Source organism: Entelurus aequoreus, linkage group LG19 (genome assembly GCF_033978785.1).
Source record: "Entelurus aequoreus isolate RoL-2023_Sb linkage group LG19, RoL_Eaeq_v1.1, whole genome shotgun sequence".
In the NCBI taxonomy this organism is placed as follows: Eukaryota; Metazoa; Chordata; class Actinopteri; order Syngnathiformes; family Syngnathidae; genus Entelurus; species Entelurus aequoreus.
The window spans coordinates 5412257-5429681 of NC_084749.1; the positions used below are offsets into that span (position 1 = coordinate 5412257).

Genomic DNA, 17425 nt, shown 5'->3' on the forward strand with positions numbered 1-17425 from the left:
TTATCGACATCTCTAGAATAATATAAAACTATTAAACAATTCCCATTTTATTACATGCAATTATTTGAGCAAAATAAGTCAATATTGCTAAATAAGTACAGTAAACAAACTACTAGTTATTCTTATCCTTTGATTTTATGCCCCCAAAGCCATCCTGTGGCCACTAACTTAACAATATTTATCATTGTCTCATCTTGCCAAAATGTATTCATTTTATAACAAGAGAAAAAAAACATTTGTAGGACAAAAAACTAGCAATGTGTCAACCGATACCATCTTTGGTATCGACGTGGTCGATATATGTATAGGTCTGTCCACCCCCTGCTCTGCTAGAAAGGAGCGATTACTTCATGAAAAACCTTTAAGACTTCTAATAATTAGTAGTCATAATTAGCCGTGTCTGTGCTTTCAAAGGAGACTGTGGAGCATCGAGTCCCAGTGAGCTCATTCCTGGGAGGACAAGGACAGAGAACTGGACTATATTTATTAGTAAACACAAGACGGTAAAACAGAAACAATTTGTGATGAGGAAATAACTTGCGAGAATTTCGACTGTATTCTTGACAGTTTTGTTACATTAAAGTAATCCCCTTTACTTAGACTTTGGCAGCCAGTTTCCACCTCTGGAGCCACTGTTGAAAAGTCATCCCTCCATGGAGGACTTCAGAGAGGACATGTTGTGCTGGTTGATCCCACCTGAATGAACACACACACACACACACACACACACACACACACACACACACACACACACACACACACACACACACACACACACACACACACACACACACACACACACACACACACACACACACACACACACACACACACACACACACACACACACACACACACACACACACACACACACACACACACACACACACACACATTTTCACCTGTGACAAGTGAACATATGACGTCATACCAATCTGAAAGTACACAACTTTCCAGTATAATAGTCAATGACACAAAGCTTCACTCTATAACGGATTCGAGGATTTTTATTTATTTTTTAACCCGGTTTGTTTTGACGGTTCGTTTTGTACCCTGGTTTTAAGGTCACGGTTCGGCTCTTTTTGGGTACAGTAAGGGAACAAAACGCAAAATATAAACATTGTGTTAACAGTGTTAAATGAATAATATAAAAACAAACACCTGTGGCTTCTCCTTCACACCATCACTAGCCATGACTACGCTGCGCTGTCTGAATCTGATTGTACACACTTGGCTAGTTGTGCTCTGCATTCCGTATACCGTATTTTTCGGACTATAAGTCGCAGTTTTTTTTCATAGTTTGGCCGGTGTGCGACTTATACTCAGGAGCGACTTTTGTGTGAAATTATTAACACATTACCGTAAAATATCAAATAATATTATTTAGCTCATTCATGTAAGACAGTGGTCCCCAACCACCGGGCCGCGGCCCGGTACCGGTCCGCGGACCGATTGGTACCGGGCCGCACAAACAAGACAAAGACTTAATTTAGAGTTTTTTGGACACTAGGGGAACATATTCTAAGTAACAAAGACTTAATTTAGAGTTATTTGGTTAGGGCAGGGGTCGGCAACCTTTACCACTCAAAGAGCCATTTTGGAAAGTTTCACAAATTAAAGAAAACAATGGGAGCCACAAAAAAAATTTGAAAATTTAATATGAAAAACACCGCATACAAAGCTTAAATTGCTTAGCGCTATGTTAACCAGGGGTCTCTGACACACGCACCGGCACGCATCTTAATAAGGAAATTTAATGTTAGTGCGGCCCGCGACTTTTAATTGAATGGCGCTTGATAGCGTCTTTCTTGCCAACCCTCTCAATTTTCCGGGAGACTCCCAAATTTCAGGACGTGCTGGCACTGCTTTTAGCGCCCTCTACAGCCTGCCCAAACAGCGTACCTGCTTGGCCACATGTTGAATGCAGCTTTTGCTTGCTCACGTAAGTGCCAGCAAGGCATACTTGTTCAACAGCCACACGGCTTACACTGACGGTAGTCGTACAAAAACAACTTTAACACTGTTACGTTACAAATATGCGCCACACTTTGAACCCACACCAAAAAAGAATGACAAACACATTTCTGGAGAACATCTGCACTGTAACACAACATAAACACAACACAACAAATACCCAGAATCCCATGCAGCCCTAACTCTTCCGCTCAACCGACGCACGGAGAGGGGGGGGGGGGGGGGTTGATTTGTGGGGGGGTTTGGTGGTAGCGGGGGTGTATAATGTAGACCGGAAGAGTTAGGGCTGCATGGGATTCTGGGTATTTGTTGTGTTGTGTTACGGTGCGGATGTTCTCCAGAAATATTTTTGTCATTCTTTTTTGGTGTGGGTTCACAGTGTGGCGCATATTTGTAACGTAAGAGTGTTAAAGTTGTTTTATACGGCCACCGTCAGTGTAAGCTGTGTGGCTGTTGAGCAAGTATGCCTTGCTGTCGCCTACGTGTGCAAGTAAAAGCAACATATAACATGTGGCCGGGCTTGCACGCTGTTTGTACATGCTATAGAGGACAATTAATGCAGTGCCATTAGGGCACACCCTTGATTAAGTAATTAGAGTGAAAATAGGATAATATTTTCCCTGGGAGATTTCTAGGAGAGGCAGTCTCCTGGGAAAATCGGGGGGGTCGTTAAGTATACTGGGAAAACCGGGAGGGTCGGCGAGTATGCAGCTGAGCCGCATCAGAGTGGCCAAAGAGCCGCATGCGGCTCCGGAGCCGCGGGTTGCCGACCCCTGGGTTAGGGTGAGGGTTAGGGTTATAATAAGGCATTAATAAGTACTTAATGACTAGTTAAGAGCCAATATGTTACTAATTTGCATGTTAATAAGCAACTAATTAATGGTGAATATGTTCCCCATACTAATGTTTTTTTTACTGGTGCACAAAATGAAGCGTGCATGAACATCACCTTGTTCAAACAACAAAACAACACAGTGCATAAACTCACAACAAATTACACACCTGCAAACCAGTCAGCTGTTGCCGTATCCATAATACGCCGATAGGGAGAAGTTTTTATTTACACGATGAGTCGGGTGTGTCTCGACGTCCGCCGAACCCCTGAGCCAGACTCACCGAACCCCTAGGGTTCCATCCAACCCAGGTTAAGAACCACTGCTCTAGTCTCTTACATCAGTGGTTCCCAACCTTTTTGTAGCTGCGGACCGGTCAACGCTTGAAAATTTGTCCCACGGACCGGTGGGGGGAGGGGGGGGGGGGGTGTATTTTTTTAAAATTTATTTTTATTTTTTTTACATAAATGAATACAATCATGTGTGCTTACGGACTGTATCCGTGCAGGCTGTATTGATATAGAATGTAACTATTGTGTTTTTTATGTTGATTTCATTAAAAAAAATAAAAATAAAAATAAAAATAAATTATTATTATTTTTTTTTTTTTAAATTTTTTTTAATGAAATCAACAAAAAAATAAAAATAAAAATAAAAATAAATTATTTAGCCGTGTGGCTGTTGAACAAGTATGCCTTGCTGGCACTTACGTGAGCAAGCAAAAGCTGCATTCAACATGTGGCCAAGCAGGTACGCTGTTTGGGCAGGCTGTAGAGGGCGCTAAAAGCAGTGCCAGCACGTCCTGAAATTTGGGAGTCTCCCGGAAAATTGAGAGGGTTGGCAAGAAAGACGCTATCAAGCGCCATTCAATTAAAAGTCGCGGGCCGCACTAACATTAAATTTCCTTATTAAGATGCGTGCCGGTGCGTGTGTCAGAGACCCCTGGTTAACATAGCGCTAAGCAATTTAAGCTTTGTATGTGGTGTTTTTCATACTAAATTTTCAAATTTTTTTTGTGGCTCCCATTGTTTTCTTTAATTTGTGAAACTTTCCAAAATGGCTCTTTGAGTGGTAAAGGTTGCCGACCCCTGCCCTAACCAAATAACTCTAAATTAAGTCTTTGTTACTTAGAATATGTTCCCCTAGTGTCCAAAATACTCTAAATTAAGTCTTTGTTACTTAGAATATGTTCCCCTAGTGTCCAAAATACTCTAAATTAAGTCTTTGTTACTTAGAATATGTTCCCCATACTAAAGTGTTACCAAAAACATATAACTTTGTCTTGAATTTGAAAAAAAACCATTTTATTTTTCACTAAAGAAGGGTTGGGTGAATGCGCATATGAAACTGGTGGGGTTCGGTACATCCAACAAGGTTAAGAACCACTGGACTAGACCATAATATGTTACGTTAACATACCAGTTGCTTATTTATGCCTCATATAACGTACACTTATTCAGCCTGTTGTTCACTATTCTTTAGATATTTAAATTGCCTTTCAAATGTGTATTCTTGCTGTTGGCTTTTATCAAATACATTTCCCCAAAAAATGCGACTTACACTCCAGTGCGACTTATATGTTTTTTTCCTTCTTTATTATGCATTTTCGACCGGTGCGACTTATACTCCGGAGCGACTTATACTCCGGAGCGACTTATACTCCGGAGCGACTTATACTCCGGAGCGACTTATACTCCGGAGCGACTTATACTCCGAAAAATACGGTACGCTTCTCTGCCATAAACCTGGCTTTTTTGTTCCATTTTAAGCGTACAGTGCAACCTCGATTTACGAACCTAATTGGTTTTTGAACATGTTTCAACATAACAAGGAGGTCTTTTTATCATCAAGCCAAAACACAGAGCTGAACTGTGCTGTATGCGCTGCTCTGCCAACATGCGTACACACACAGAAATCCCTTTGGTGCCCTCACAAAGGATCAGAAATTACAAACATTCTTAAGTTTAACAACTATATTGTGACAATAATAAACATTATAAAAAGTAAAATCCACCCACAATAACATCGACAGAGGAGCTGAAGAGAAAGCAGCACACAGAGGAAGAGAAAGGAGGAGTCTGTGAAATGAGTCTGCTCTGGCATATTTTTCCCCAGAAAAGTCGGGTCTCATCACAAATAAAACTTGCCGAGGTACGAAGACCGCTTCGTCAATTGTTCCATACTTGTGAGCGCCAATAATGTACTCTGCGTAAATAGTCTATTTTAACTCCATAGCTATTCCCTCCTTTTTTCACGCTGGTCTGTTTTTGGGACTCAGTGAGTTATCAAAAGTGAGAAAAAGGCACACGGGCTGAAGCAGTGAGAACGGACAAGTGACGTGGAGGGCTACACCTCCCCAAAAATGCTGTGCCCTGCTTTGTCTGCAGTTGGAACACAAAATAAATGAAGGATGCCCTCAGACACGGAGACATGGTTACGCAAATAGAGGGGTCCGTAAATCAAGGTTTAATTGTACTCCATTGCAACGCTGAATGTACACTTCCTGTCCCTGATATTTAATGTGTACCGTGTGGGAAAGCAATACGCTAATGTACCGAAAAATACATGTACGTCTACTGTTACGCCCATAATAGACACAATAAGACAACATCATCTGTATGTAGCTGCCTTTTTTACTTAAACCAAAGTTATAGGCAAATAGTCATCTTTGATTTACGTTCGTATGCAGTAAACTGCCAAAATGAATGTTGCATTTTACAGGAGAGCATTCCGTAGATTGTGTCTTACCAGTAAGATATGGCACTTTTGCCGTGTTCTCCGTAAGTAACACCTTGTGCACATCTTTGGGTGAGGGCTCGAACTCTCGGGACCAGAGTTTGCAGCAACTTTGCATCTTCCTCTTTGACTCTGGAGAGCAAGGCTTGAAAATATGAAAACATAATAGGGTCAATATCAGCAAAAGGTGTCCTCATCAGAACCACTCAGTGATTCCCCTCATCAACATGCAGCAGAATAATGCAACTCTGAAGTCTTATCATAAATGGTCAAACATTTACACACATATTAGTATGTTAAACTTGGTTTCCTTAATTTTGCACAGATTATTTTTCTTTGGCTATATGTGACTTTGGCATGTTTGTAAAAGTGGTTCAATGGTACAAAATCCCTTTTATATGGTTTTATTTTCCACACTGCAAAAACTGAAATCTAAGTAAGATGAAATATCTCAAATAAGGGTGATACTTGCTTATTTTCTGTCTGATAAGATAATTCTTCTCCCTAAGCAGATTTTATGTTAGTGTTTTACTTGTTTTAAATTGGAGTCCTTAATCTCGTTATATGCAAATATAAGGCGCATTTAAAATCCTTTCATTTTCTCAAAACTCGACAGTGCGCCTCATAACCCGGTGCGCATAATGTACTGAATAATTCTGGTTGTGCTTACCGACCTTGAAGCTGTTTTATTTGGTACATGGTGTTATGATAAGTGTGACCAGTAGATGGTAGTCACACAAAAGAGGTATGTGTAGACTGCAATATGACGCTAGTAAACAACATCAAAACTGTAAATGTTCCATTGAAAATAAAGTATATTACACACGGCGCTCAGAAATCTTTCAAAATGTTTTAGTACGACTTTGAAGCCGCACCGCTTGATGGATTGTCGGCGCATTACGGCTACCGTAGTCAGAAGTACGAGTATTATTATAGTGTGTGTAGGGATGTCCGATAATATCGGCAGGCCGATATTATCGGACGATAAATGCGTTAAAATGTAATATCGGAAATTATCGGTATCGTTTTTTTTATTATCGGTATCGTTTTTTTTTAATTTTTTAAAAATTAAATCAACATTAAAAAACACAAGATACACTTACAATTAATGCACCAACCCCAAAAACCTCCCTCCTCATTCACACAAAAGGGTTGTTTCTTTCTGTTATCAATATTCTGCTTCCTACATTATATATCAATATATATCAATACAGTCTGCAAGGGATACAGTCCGTAAGCACACATGATTGTGCGTGCTGCTGCTCCACTAATAGTACTAACCTTTAACAGTTAATGTTACTCATTTTCATTAATTACTAGTTTCTATGTAACTGTTTTTATATTGTTTTACTTTCTTTTTTGTTCAAGAAAATGTTTTTAATTTATTTATCTTATTTTATTTTATAATTTTTTTTTAAAAGTACCTTATCTTCACCATACCTGGTTGTCCAAATTAGACATAATAATGTGTTAATTCCACGACTGTATATATCGGTTGATATCGGTATCGGTTGATATCGGTATCGGTAATTAAAGAGTTGGACAATATCGGAATATCGGATATCGGCAAAAAGCCATTATCGGACATCCCTAAGTGTGTGTGTATAAGGACCGCATAAATCCTGAAAATTTGCGCATGTCCGCTATTGTAGTCCGTAGTTGATAATCAATCAATCAATGTTTCTTTATATAGCCCTAAATCACAAGTGTCTCAAAGGGCTGCACAAGCCACAACGACATCCTCTGTACAGAGCCCACATACGGGCAAGGAAAAACTCACCCCAGTGGGACGTCGACGTGAATGACTATGAGAAACCTTGGAGAGGACCGCATATGTGGGTAACCTCCCCCCCTCTAGGGGAGACCGAAAGCAATGGATGTCGAGTGGGTCTGACATAATATTGTGAAAGTCCAGTCCACAGTGGATCCAACACATCAGCGAGAGTCCAGTCCATAGTGGGGCCAGCAGGAAACCGTCCCGGATAAGCTTCTTCTTTTTCTCTATCTTCTTGTTAAGGGGCATTTCTAATATAAAGTAGTGTAAAGTTCTTACTTATATCTAGGGATGTCCGATAATGGCTTTTTGCCGATATCCGATATTGTCCAACTCTTTAATTACCGATACCGATATCAACCGATACCGATATCAACCGATATATGCAGTCGTGGAATTAACACATTATTATGCCTAATTTGGACAACCAGGTATGGTGAAGATAAGGTCCTTTTTTTAAAAATAAAATAAGATAACTAAATTAAAAACATTTTCTTGAATAAAAAAGAAAGTAAAACAATATAAAAACAGTTACATGCAAACTAGTAATTAATGAAAATGAGTAAAATGAAGTGTTAAAGGTTAGTACTATTAGTGGAGCAGCAGCACGCACAATCATGTGTGCTTACGGACTGTATCCCTTGCAGACTGTATTGATATATATTGATATATAATGTAGGAAGCAGAATATTGATAACAGAAAGAAATGGGGGGAGGGAGGTTTTTTGGGTTGGTGCACTAATTGTAAGTGTATCTTGTGTTTTTTATGTTGATTTAATAAAAAAAAAAAACAATAGATAAAAAAAACAGATACAGATAATAAAAAAACGATACCGATAATTTCCGATATTACATTTTAACGCATTTATCGGCCGATAATATCGGCAGGCCGATATTATCGGACATCCCTACTTATATCTGTCAGTAAACTCACCATGAAAGCACTAAAACATACCGGTATAGTGAGTTTACATTATTCACCCAAGGAACTTTAGTTATTAGAGAGTTCCGGTGGGACGTTTTTTCACGGGACACATTTCGGGCGTTGTTGTTGCACTAGTGAGCCACGGATGAGGAGATGCTGCTCCGTCATTGATTGAAGCAAAGTGTGAATGTCATTAAAACAGTTAGCTCCATCTTTTGACACTTCTTCCACTCCCGTCCTTGCACGCTACACCGCTACAACAAAGATGACGCTGTCCAAGTGGAGGCACGTAAATAAGAGTGCCCACAAAACAGCGCATCCTGAAGTGACTGTCAGAAAGCGACTTGAAGATGATGTGTAGAACATCATCTATGCAACATTTTGAGCAAAGAACCACCATTGCATGTTCTGTAGATCAGTGTTTTTCAACCTTTTTTGAGCCAAGGCAAATTTTTTGCGTTAAAAAAATCCGGAGGCACACCACCCGCAGACATCATAAACTCAGTTGACAGTTAAAAGTCATTGTCGCAATTGTTGGATATGACTTTAAACCATAACCAAGCATGCATCAGTATAGGTCTTGTCTCAAAGTAGGTGTACTGTCACCACCTGTCACATCATGCCATGACTTATTTGGAGTTTTTTTTTTGATGTTTTCCTGTGTGTAGTGTTTTAGTTCTTGTCTTGCGCTCCTATTTTGGTGCCTTTTTTTTTGTTGTTGGTATTTTCCTGTAGCAGTTTCATGTCTTCCTTTGAGTGATAAATCCCGCATCTACTTTGTTTTAGCAATCAAGAATATTTCAGTTGTTTTTATCCTTCTTTATGGGGACATTGTTGATTGTCATGTCATGTTCGGATGTACATTGTGGACACCGTCTTTGCTCCACAGTAAGTTTTTGCTGTTGTCCAGCATTCTGTTTTTGTTTACTTTCTAGCCAGTTCAGTTTTAGTTTCGTTCTGCATAGCCTTCCCTATAAGCTTCAATGCCTTTTCTTAAGGGCACTCACCTTTTGTTTATTTTTGGTTTAAGCATAAGACACCTTTTTACCTGCAATTAGCTACCGGCTGCCACCTACTGATATGGAAGAGTATTACACGGTTACTCTGCCGAGCTCTAGACAGCACCGACACTCAACAACAACGACACATAATTTGGAGACTATAATTACTGGTTTGCAAAAAATGTTTTTAACCCAAATATGTGAAATTAGATAATCTCCCACGGCACACCAGACTGTATCTCACGGCACACTTGTGTGCCGCGGCACAGTGGTTGAAAAACACTGATGTAGACCACAAGGAAGTCTTTTCCATTTAGAAAAATATCCTAATATGACCCCTTTAATGCACCTTATGATCCGGTGCGCCTTATGTATGAAAATAGACCCTCATCAGCAGTGCGCCTTATTATCCGGAAAATACGGTAGTCCATTTGATTTTGATTACCTTTATGATCGGATGCAAGGAATAGCTCCGCCCCCTTCGCTGATTTCCGCAAAGTGGTGGAGTGAAGTTGGAGTAGCTGACGGAGAAAACGCAACTCCAGCTGGTCCCTGCGCGCCTTGGAGCACAACTCCTCTGGAGCCTGAGGGGGGCAAATCAGTGCAGTAGCATTAATTGAACCAAGGTCAACAAATATGAGTACATTGAAGAATCGCAACAATCTATTCAGGAGGGCTTTTTGCTGACTCATGTCTCAAACTCACAGAGCGCTGTGTGGTAGCGTGCGAGAACAAAACGTTTGATCACCACAGATGGAAGTGTTACGCGCTCACCCTGTAGAGAGGGAACGCCATGTTTCCACACAGCTTGCTGAAGGTCGGAGACTGCAGGCGATGGATGGAGAGCCGCGATGCCGGGATTCTTTGCGTTCTGAGGGGACAAGTTTGACTGATTTTTTTCTGTCAACAATAGTCATTGTTTAAAACGTCTCAGTGAGTTAAGGATGGAGCCCAAGCCAGTTAAAAAAAAAAGCCTTCCTGGCTGCATACCAAAACACAAAGTGTGAACAGAAGTGTTCATGAGTGATTAGGGATGGGTACCATTTAGGGATGATGTTTGATAAGGAATTATCGAGTTCGAGCCTATTATCGAATCCTCTTATCGAACCGATTCCTTATCGATTCTCTTATCGAGTCCAGATAGGTTGTTGTATATGGAAAAAAACACACAATATTTGGTTTAACAAAAGCTCACTTTTATTATATAATAAAATAATAAAATCTAATAAATAAATAAATATTGACTGTTACCCACCTAAAAAAATAAAATAAAATAAATAAATATTGACTGTTGTTACCCAAAGTATATTAAGTGGGATTTTTCAGAGAAACAAATATATACAGTAACACAAAAACAAGCTGTCTCTGTGATCACTATAGGTGTATAAATAATAATATAGTGTTAAATAAAATCAGTCCCATGGGCACAAAACTGAAAATAATACAGCTCTCCAAAAAGTGCACTTCTGCTGCTATTGGAACATAACTGTTTGTTATGACGCTTTGACATTTTTGCACTTTATTTCTTTATTGAAAGAAAATTCTATGAAGAGAAAAGTTGTTTGCAAATGTGGTTACAATGCTAAAAAATGAAAAGTTAAAGCTAAAAAAAGAAATACACTTTATTGAGTTAACATTATTTCTTTATAGGGGGAAAAATGTTATGAGCGAGAGAATATAACAACTACACTACCCAGCATGCAACGGGAGTTACGAGCATGCGCGGTAGCCCCGAAAAGTGTTGCATGTTGCCACGCTGTGAAAGTAAACGTCAAGAAGTCAGCCAACACGCCTCGTCTGCATTATTTATAGTTAGACAGACAACACATCTACAGTGTGATTTTGTAACGTTTACAAGGAAAGAAAAACAAAAGTTAAAAAAGGGAGATGTGTTGTATATATATGTATGTGCTGCGGTTGCATTAAGAACGTTGCGACAGCTGCCGTAAAGGAGGTGCGTTGCTAGCCTGGTTGCTATGTTTCCGGTTGGTGGTAAAAGTGTTGGTCATGTGTTTTACCCTGCTAAAATCTCTCTATTCGATGGATTATAGCTTTTGTTTTGAACTTTATTACACCTTGGAGCGCTTTTTCCCGTCCATTGTTTTCCTGCTTTCGCTATCTGCGCCTAATGACTGAGCTACGTGACATAATTTATTGTGATGTCCCACGGAGCATTTCTGGTCGGGACGGGATTCGAATAAAGAATCAACTCTTTTCCTTTACTATAGTGGTCTCGATAACGGGTACCGGTTCTCAAAAAGGGATTCGAGTCCGAGGACTCGGTTCTTTTCTTATCAAACAACCGGGAAAACCGGTTTTGAGTATCATCCCTAGTAGTAACACACTACATTTACTCCGTTACATCTACTTGAGTAACTTTTGGGATAAATTGTACTTCTAAGAGTAGTTTTTTTAATTTTATTTTTATGAATTTATTAATCAATCAACCAAAACAATATACAACAATACCACAATAATGCAATCCAATTCCAAAACCAAACCCGTCCCAGCAACATTAAGAACAACAACAAACAGAGCAAATGAGAGCAATTGAGGACACACAAACATGAGAGTAGTTTTAATGCAACATACTTTTACTTGAGTATATTTATAGAGAAGAAACGCTATTTTTACTCCGCTCCATTTATCTACATTCAGCTCGCTACTCGCTACTGATTTTTATCCATCTGTTAATGCACGCTTTGTTTGTTTTGGTTTGTCAGACAGACCTTCAAAGTAGGATCTATGCATGCTTGCAATTCACCAATCAAATACAGTCACTGGTGACGTTTGACTCCGTTTCACCAATCAAACAGAGCCAGGCGGTCACATGATTAACTGCACATAAAGTTTCAGCGCCAAACAACAACAAGCTTAAGCTTACATGAACTCAAAGTCAAATTTGAGGAAGCACATCGCGGTAAGTAACGTTAGTAGGTATTTTGGCTGTCACCGTAGGCTGATGTTAGCTTCCCTGCTATGAATCACTGTCAAATGTACATCGTGTGGGGACATTTATTAACGCACTGCAGCCTCATAGACAGACATACAAAGACACACACACGCACGCACACACACACACACACACACACACACACACACACACACACACACACACACACACACACACACACACACACACACACACACACACACACACACACACACACACACACACACACACACACACACACACACACACACACACACACACACACACACGCACACACACACGCATAGAAACACCAATCAGAAGTGCACAGTGTGTTCCCAGGTGCAGCCCACACCTATCAGTTTATGGTTTGCGTAAAGGCTAACTTGTTATTTTCCTTTGTAATCTCTGCTTACTGAGCCTATGGTGCTGGTAAGTTATTGTGTTTTTTATGTTAATATATATTATTATTTAATATATATTATTGTTTTAGTTTCTTAAGAGATATTCCTGGCTCTGAATTGCTATTTTTATGTTTTTGTGCATTATTTGTTGCCGTCATCATTAAACGAACAGGTTACTCATCAGTTACTCAGTACTTGAGTAGTTTTTTCACAACATACTTTTTACTTTTACTCAAGTAAATATTTGGGTGACTACTCCTTACTTTTACTTGAGTAATAAATCTCTAATGTAACAGTACTCTTACTTGAGTACAATTTCTGGCTACTCTACCCACCTCTGGTTGCGGGTTTAATTACTAAATTAGAGGTGTTGAAATCGCCGAATACAATCGCTAGTAGCCTGTGTATAGCAAATCCAATGTAAATTAGCATCAAGCTAGCCCATTTTGAAAGAGTGAAGCCTTACTTTACATTTGAGTGTTTTCTACAAAGCACACCTGCTTTGTTGGTGTTGAAGATTGCAACATTATCCAGAGGGAGTTTGGCTGAGTGGTTGTTTACGTGAGCTGGTGTTTAGTCTGCAACCGGACGTGACGTCACGTGGAATAAACGTATCAAATTATGGCATTGTTTGATTTTATGTGACTCAATGCCCTAATGCAGGGGTCACCAACCTTTTTGAACCCAAGAGCTACTTCTTGGGTAGTGATTAATGCGAAGGGCTACCAGTTTGATACACACTTAAATAAATTGCCAGAAATAGCCAATTTGCTCAATTTACCTTTAACTCTATGTTATTATTAATAATTAATGATATTTATCCTTGTGGAAACACAGATCATCTTAATGATTTCTCACAATAAATATATATAGAAACAGATAAATATCAATATGCAACACTTTATTTTTGTATTTTCTCTAAGTGCACATTTTTCAAATTGAACATTTTCAAATGATCACTTCTAAGACAGTCTTGTGAAATCACAATATCCCATTTTAACTAGCTAGCCACTACTTTTTTAACAAATCATAAATTACTTTGCACCATGTTTGTACAAATAATAACTCATGTACAATACAAAAGTCAACTCTCAAATTTTTAAATAAATCATGTCACACTTTGAACTGGACACCAAATCTGTTATCTGTTTCTTTGTCAGTTAGTGAAGACCAAGACTTTAAAATATTTTCTTGGATTTTCAAATTCCATTTGAGTTTTGTCTCTCTTAGAATTAAAAATGTTGAGCAAAGCGAGACCAGCTTGCTAGTAAATAAATAAAATTTAAAAAATAGAGGAAGCTCACTGGTAAGTGCTGCTATTTGAGCTATTTTTAGAACAGGCCAGCGGGCTACTCATCTGGTCCTTACGGGCTACCTGGTACCCACGGGCACCGCGTTGGTGACCCCTGCCCTAATGGTACTGACGGAATTCAGTCGGTGCCTATAAAAGTACCAAATTCGGTACCCATCAATATGAGTGATGCTATATGTTTTTACCCTTCGACAGTCCTCCGGTCCAGAGCCTGAAGTGAAATGGTGCCCAACTGTTTAACCTCCTTGGAGATAGAGTTCCTTAGACTCTTGGCAGCAGCGGTGACCTCGTTGAACTGCGGCAACACTTTGTCCTCCAAAAAGTCCTGCAGCTAAAACGAAAAACAAAAACAGTCAGAATGTTTGCGGATACAATTCTCCGAAATATACAAGACGACACACACCTCTTTGTGCATCCGGATCAGCTCAGTTTTAGCTGATGAGTTTCCCTTGATCAGATTCCTTATCTGGTCCTGTCTGAGGAGCTGACAAGACAACATCATGTGTGGAAAGACATCTAGAAGTAAAGAACTCGCCGCTGAGCCTCACCACTTGTTGTCTGAAGTCCATAACGCTCTGCCACTGGCTGCGAAGCTTCTGCAGCGCCTCCTGCCGGCTTCTGGCGTGCTGGTCAAGCTGGATGCACCAGTCTCTGATATGATCCCTGGATGCTGCCTTCATCACACACTGGAGCTCCAGATCCAAAGCTGACCTAACAACAATATTGAGTACAAGAATTGTGAATAAACCAGCGTGGCACTTGGTTGACAAAATCGTTGACTTTTGCCTATCGGTCACAATTTGGGATGTCCGATAATAGCTTTTTGTCGATATCCGATATTGTCCAACCCTTTAATTACAGATACCGATATCAACCGATACCGATATATACAGTCGTGGAATTAAAACATTATTATGCCTAATTTGGACAACAAGGTATGGTGAAGATAAGGTCCTTTTTAAAAAATAAAATACAATAAAACAAGATAAATAAATTAAAAACATTTTCTTGAATAAAAAAGAAAGTAAAACAATATAAAAACAGTTACATAGAAACTAGTAATTATAACTGTTAAAGGTTAGTACTATTAGTGGACCAGCATGTGTGCTTATGGACTGTATCCCTTGCAGACTGTATTGATATATATTGATATATAATGTAGGAAGCAGAATATTAATAACAGAAAGAAACAACCCTTTTGTGTGAATGAGTGTGAATGGGGGAGGGAGGTTTTTTGGCTTGGTGCACTAATTGTAAGTGTATCTTGTGTTTTTTATGTTGATTTAATAAAATATTTTTTTTTTTTTTTTTTTTTCTTTTTTTTCTGCATTCTTTCGTATCTCAAGTTATCATTCTGTATATATATTGTTGCATTTGAACAACTGTATTGTTGATAATAAAGGTAAAGTATTGGTATTGTTCATTATCAATAGCACTATTTCTATTGGTATTTGTATTGATCCATTTGTAGTGTAATAATGCTCATTGTCATTTCTGTATTATTTTCGCTAACTGCTTCTTTGCTATTACTTTTACCATTATATTTGTACATGTCGTATTTGCTGATGTTGCTCTATTGTTGTTGTTGTTGTTGTTGTGTTTGCTGTTGTTGTTTTTGTCTCCCTGTCTAATCCCCCTCGTGTCCCCACAATTCCCCCCTCTGTCTTCCTTTTTCTCTCTTTCTATCCCCTCCTGCTCCGGCCAGGCTGCACCAAATGATAATATAAATACATTTAATAAAGTCAAATACAAATAAGGCACCAAGAGAAGTATCCTACACTTCTCTTTTGTAAAGTAAATCTGAACAGCCGATATGGGCATCTACATCAACTATATGATTTGCCTGAGAAGCTGGACAGGACATAAAAAAAATATTTAAAAATAAATAAATTTAAAAAAAAAATTTAAAAAATTAAAAAAACGATACCGATAATAAAAAAAAGGGTACCGATAATTTCCGATATTACATTTTAAAGCATTTATCGGACATCTCTATTCACAATCATTATGAGAGACAAGAAGACAAAAGTGTTTTTTTTCCCGCTTTCTAATATATAAAAACAGGCTCATTCTAGGTGGCTCGCAATGCAGATAATGGGAGTAATCAATTCAATCATTAAATCACTTTAAAAATTCATTCACAAACCGTGAAAAATACATCACTTACATTCCGTAACCTGTATAATAACCAAACTGGAACTCTTCTTCTAGCGTACTAACACATCGGCACGCTTCGGTATTAGCCGTAGCTAGCTACGGCAAGAGATAAGCTAGCTTCTATGTCAACACGAAACGTGTTTGAATTTGTAAAGACACCAATCTGTACTGACTGAAAAACATGAACAATCATTTTACAGTATCTGTAAAGTATTATTTCATGTTTTGTTTGCTGCTATAGAGCAGGCCTGGGCAATTATTTTGATGCGGGGGCCCAAATTTAGAGAAAAACATGCGTCTGGGGGACGTTACATCTGATTTTTAGGAACACTAATACAAAACCTGAATGCTTAAAACATTAAGACAGACCGCCTTAAAAACGGAATGGAATTTTAAATTTTTTTACTGAATGAGACACCCAGAATGTATATAAAAATAAAGAATGTGGGATTTACAATATTAACTATGAACGATAAAACACTGAATATTGACAACATATGAACGTCACACCCCCTCTCCATTGACATATTTTACAATTAAGCGAAACGCAACAAATATGCAACAAACAGCGAAACATGAACGCAACGGGTAAAAAATAAACCCACCTACAATCTGATGTATGTGATATATCACTAAGCTTTAGAACTTTGTTGTAAAAATCTCCTTCCGCATCTGTCCATTACACCCACATTTCAGGCTGGAAACACTCTGCGGAAATGCTCCCCACCCACACTGCTTGGTGCCTTGTCTAAGCTGTTGTGACTTACATTACAATAGTAACTAATTAGATTACCATAGTAACTAGTATATCATGCAAAAGCGCAGATTCCAACCATTGAAATACTTAGTATAGTTGAAGACTTACGGTCATTTGAAAACATCACTGCACATCATAATGGCAGCTACACTTTCCATCTTAAAGATCAAAAAAAATATTTGGGAATGTCCGGCGGGCCAGATTGAAAAGCTTAACGGGCCGCATTTGGCCCCCGGGTCTTAAAGGCCTACTGAAAGCCACTACTAGCGACCACACAGTCTGATAGTTTATATATCAATGATGAAATCTTAACATTGCAACACATGCCAATACGGCCGGGTAAACTTATAAAGTGACATTTAAAATTTCCCGGGAAATATCCGGCTGAAACGTCGCGGTATGATGACGTATGCGCGTGACGAAGTCAGTTTAACGGAAGTTATGGTACCCCGTAGAATCCAATACAAAAAGCTCTGTTTTCATTTCATAATTCCACAGTATTCTGGACATCTTTTGCAATTTGTTTAATGAACAATGAAGGCTGCAAAGAAGACAGTTGTAGGTGGGATCGGTGTATTAGCAGCGGACTACAGCAACACAACCAGGAGGACTTTGTTGGA

General features: G+C 38.9%; 1 protein-coding gene across 1 annotated transcript in view; it reads right to left on the reverse strand.

The window, feature by feature from the left end:
* Positions 1-150: 150 nt before the first annotated feature.
* The window catches only part of haus5 (HAUS augmin-like complex, subunit 5), a 40545-nt gene continuing 23270 nt past the window's right edge, over positions 151-17425 (reverse strand). Inside the window, exons 13-19 of the mRNA XM_062027729.1 lie at positions 14440-14602; positions 14295-14375; positions 14077-14222; positions 10018-10114; positions 9689-9827; positions 5556-5688; positions 151-696 (exon numbers count right to left, since the gene is read on the reverse strand). Of these exons, the coding sequence (XP_061883713.1) occupies positions 597-696; positions 5556-5688; positions 9689-9827; positions 10018-10114; positions 14077-14222; positions 14295-14375; positions 14440-14602 (859 nt within the window). The 3' untranslated portion in view covers positions 151-596. The remainder of the gene's footprint in view (positions 697-5555; positions 5689-9688; positions 9828-10017; positions 10115-14076; positions 14223-14294; positions 14376-14439; positions 14603-17425) is intronic.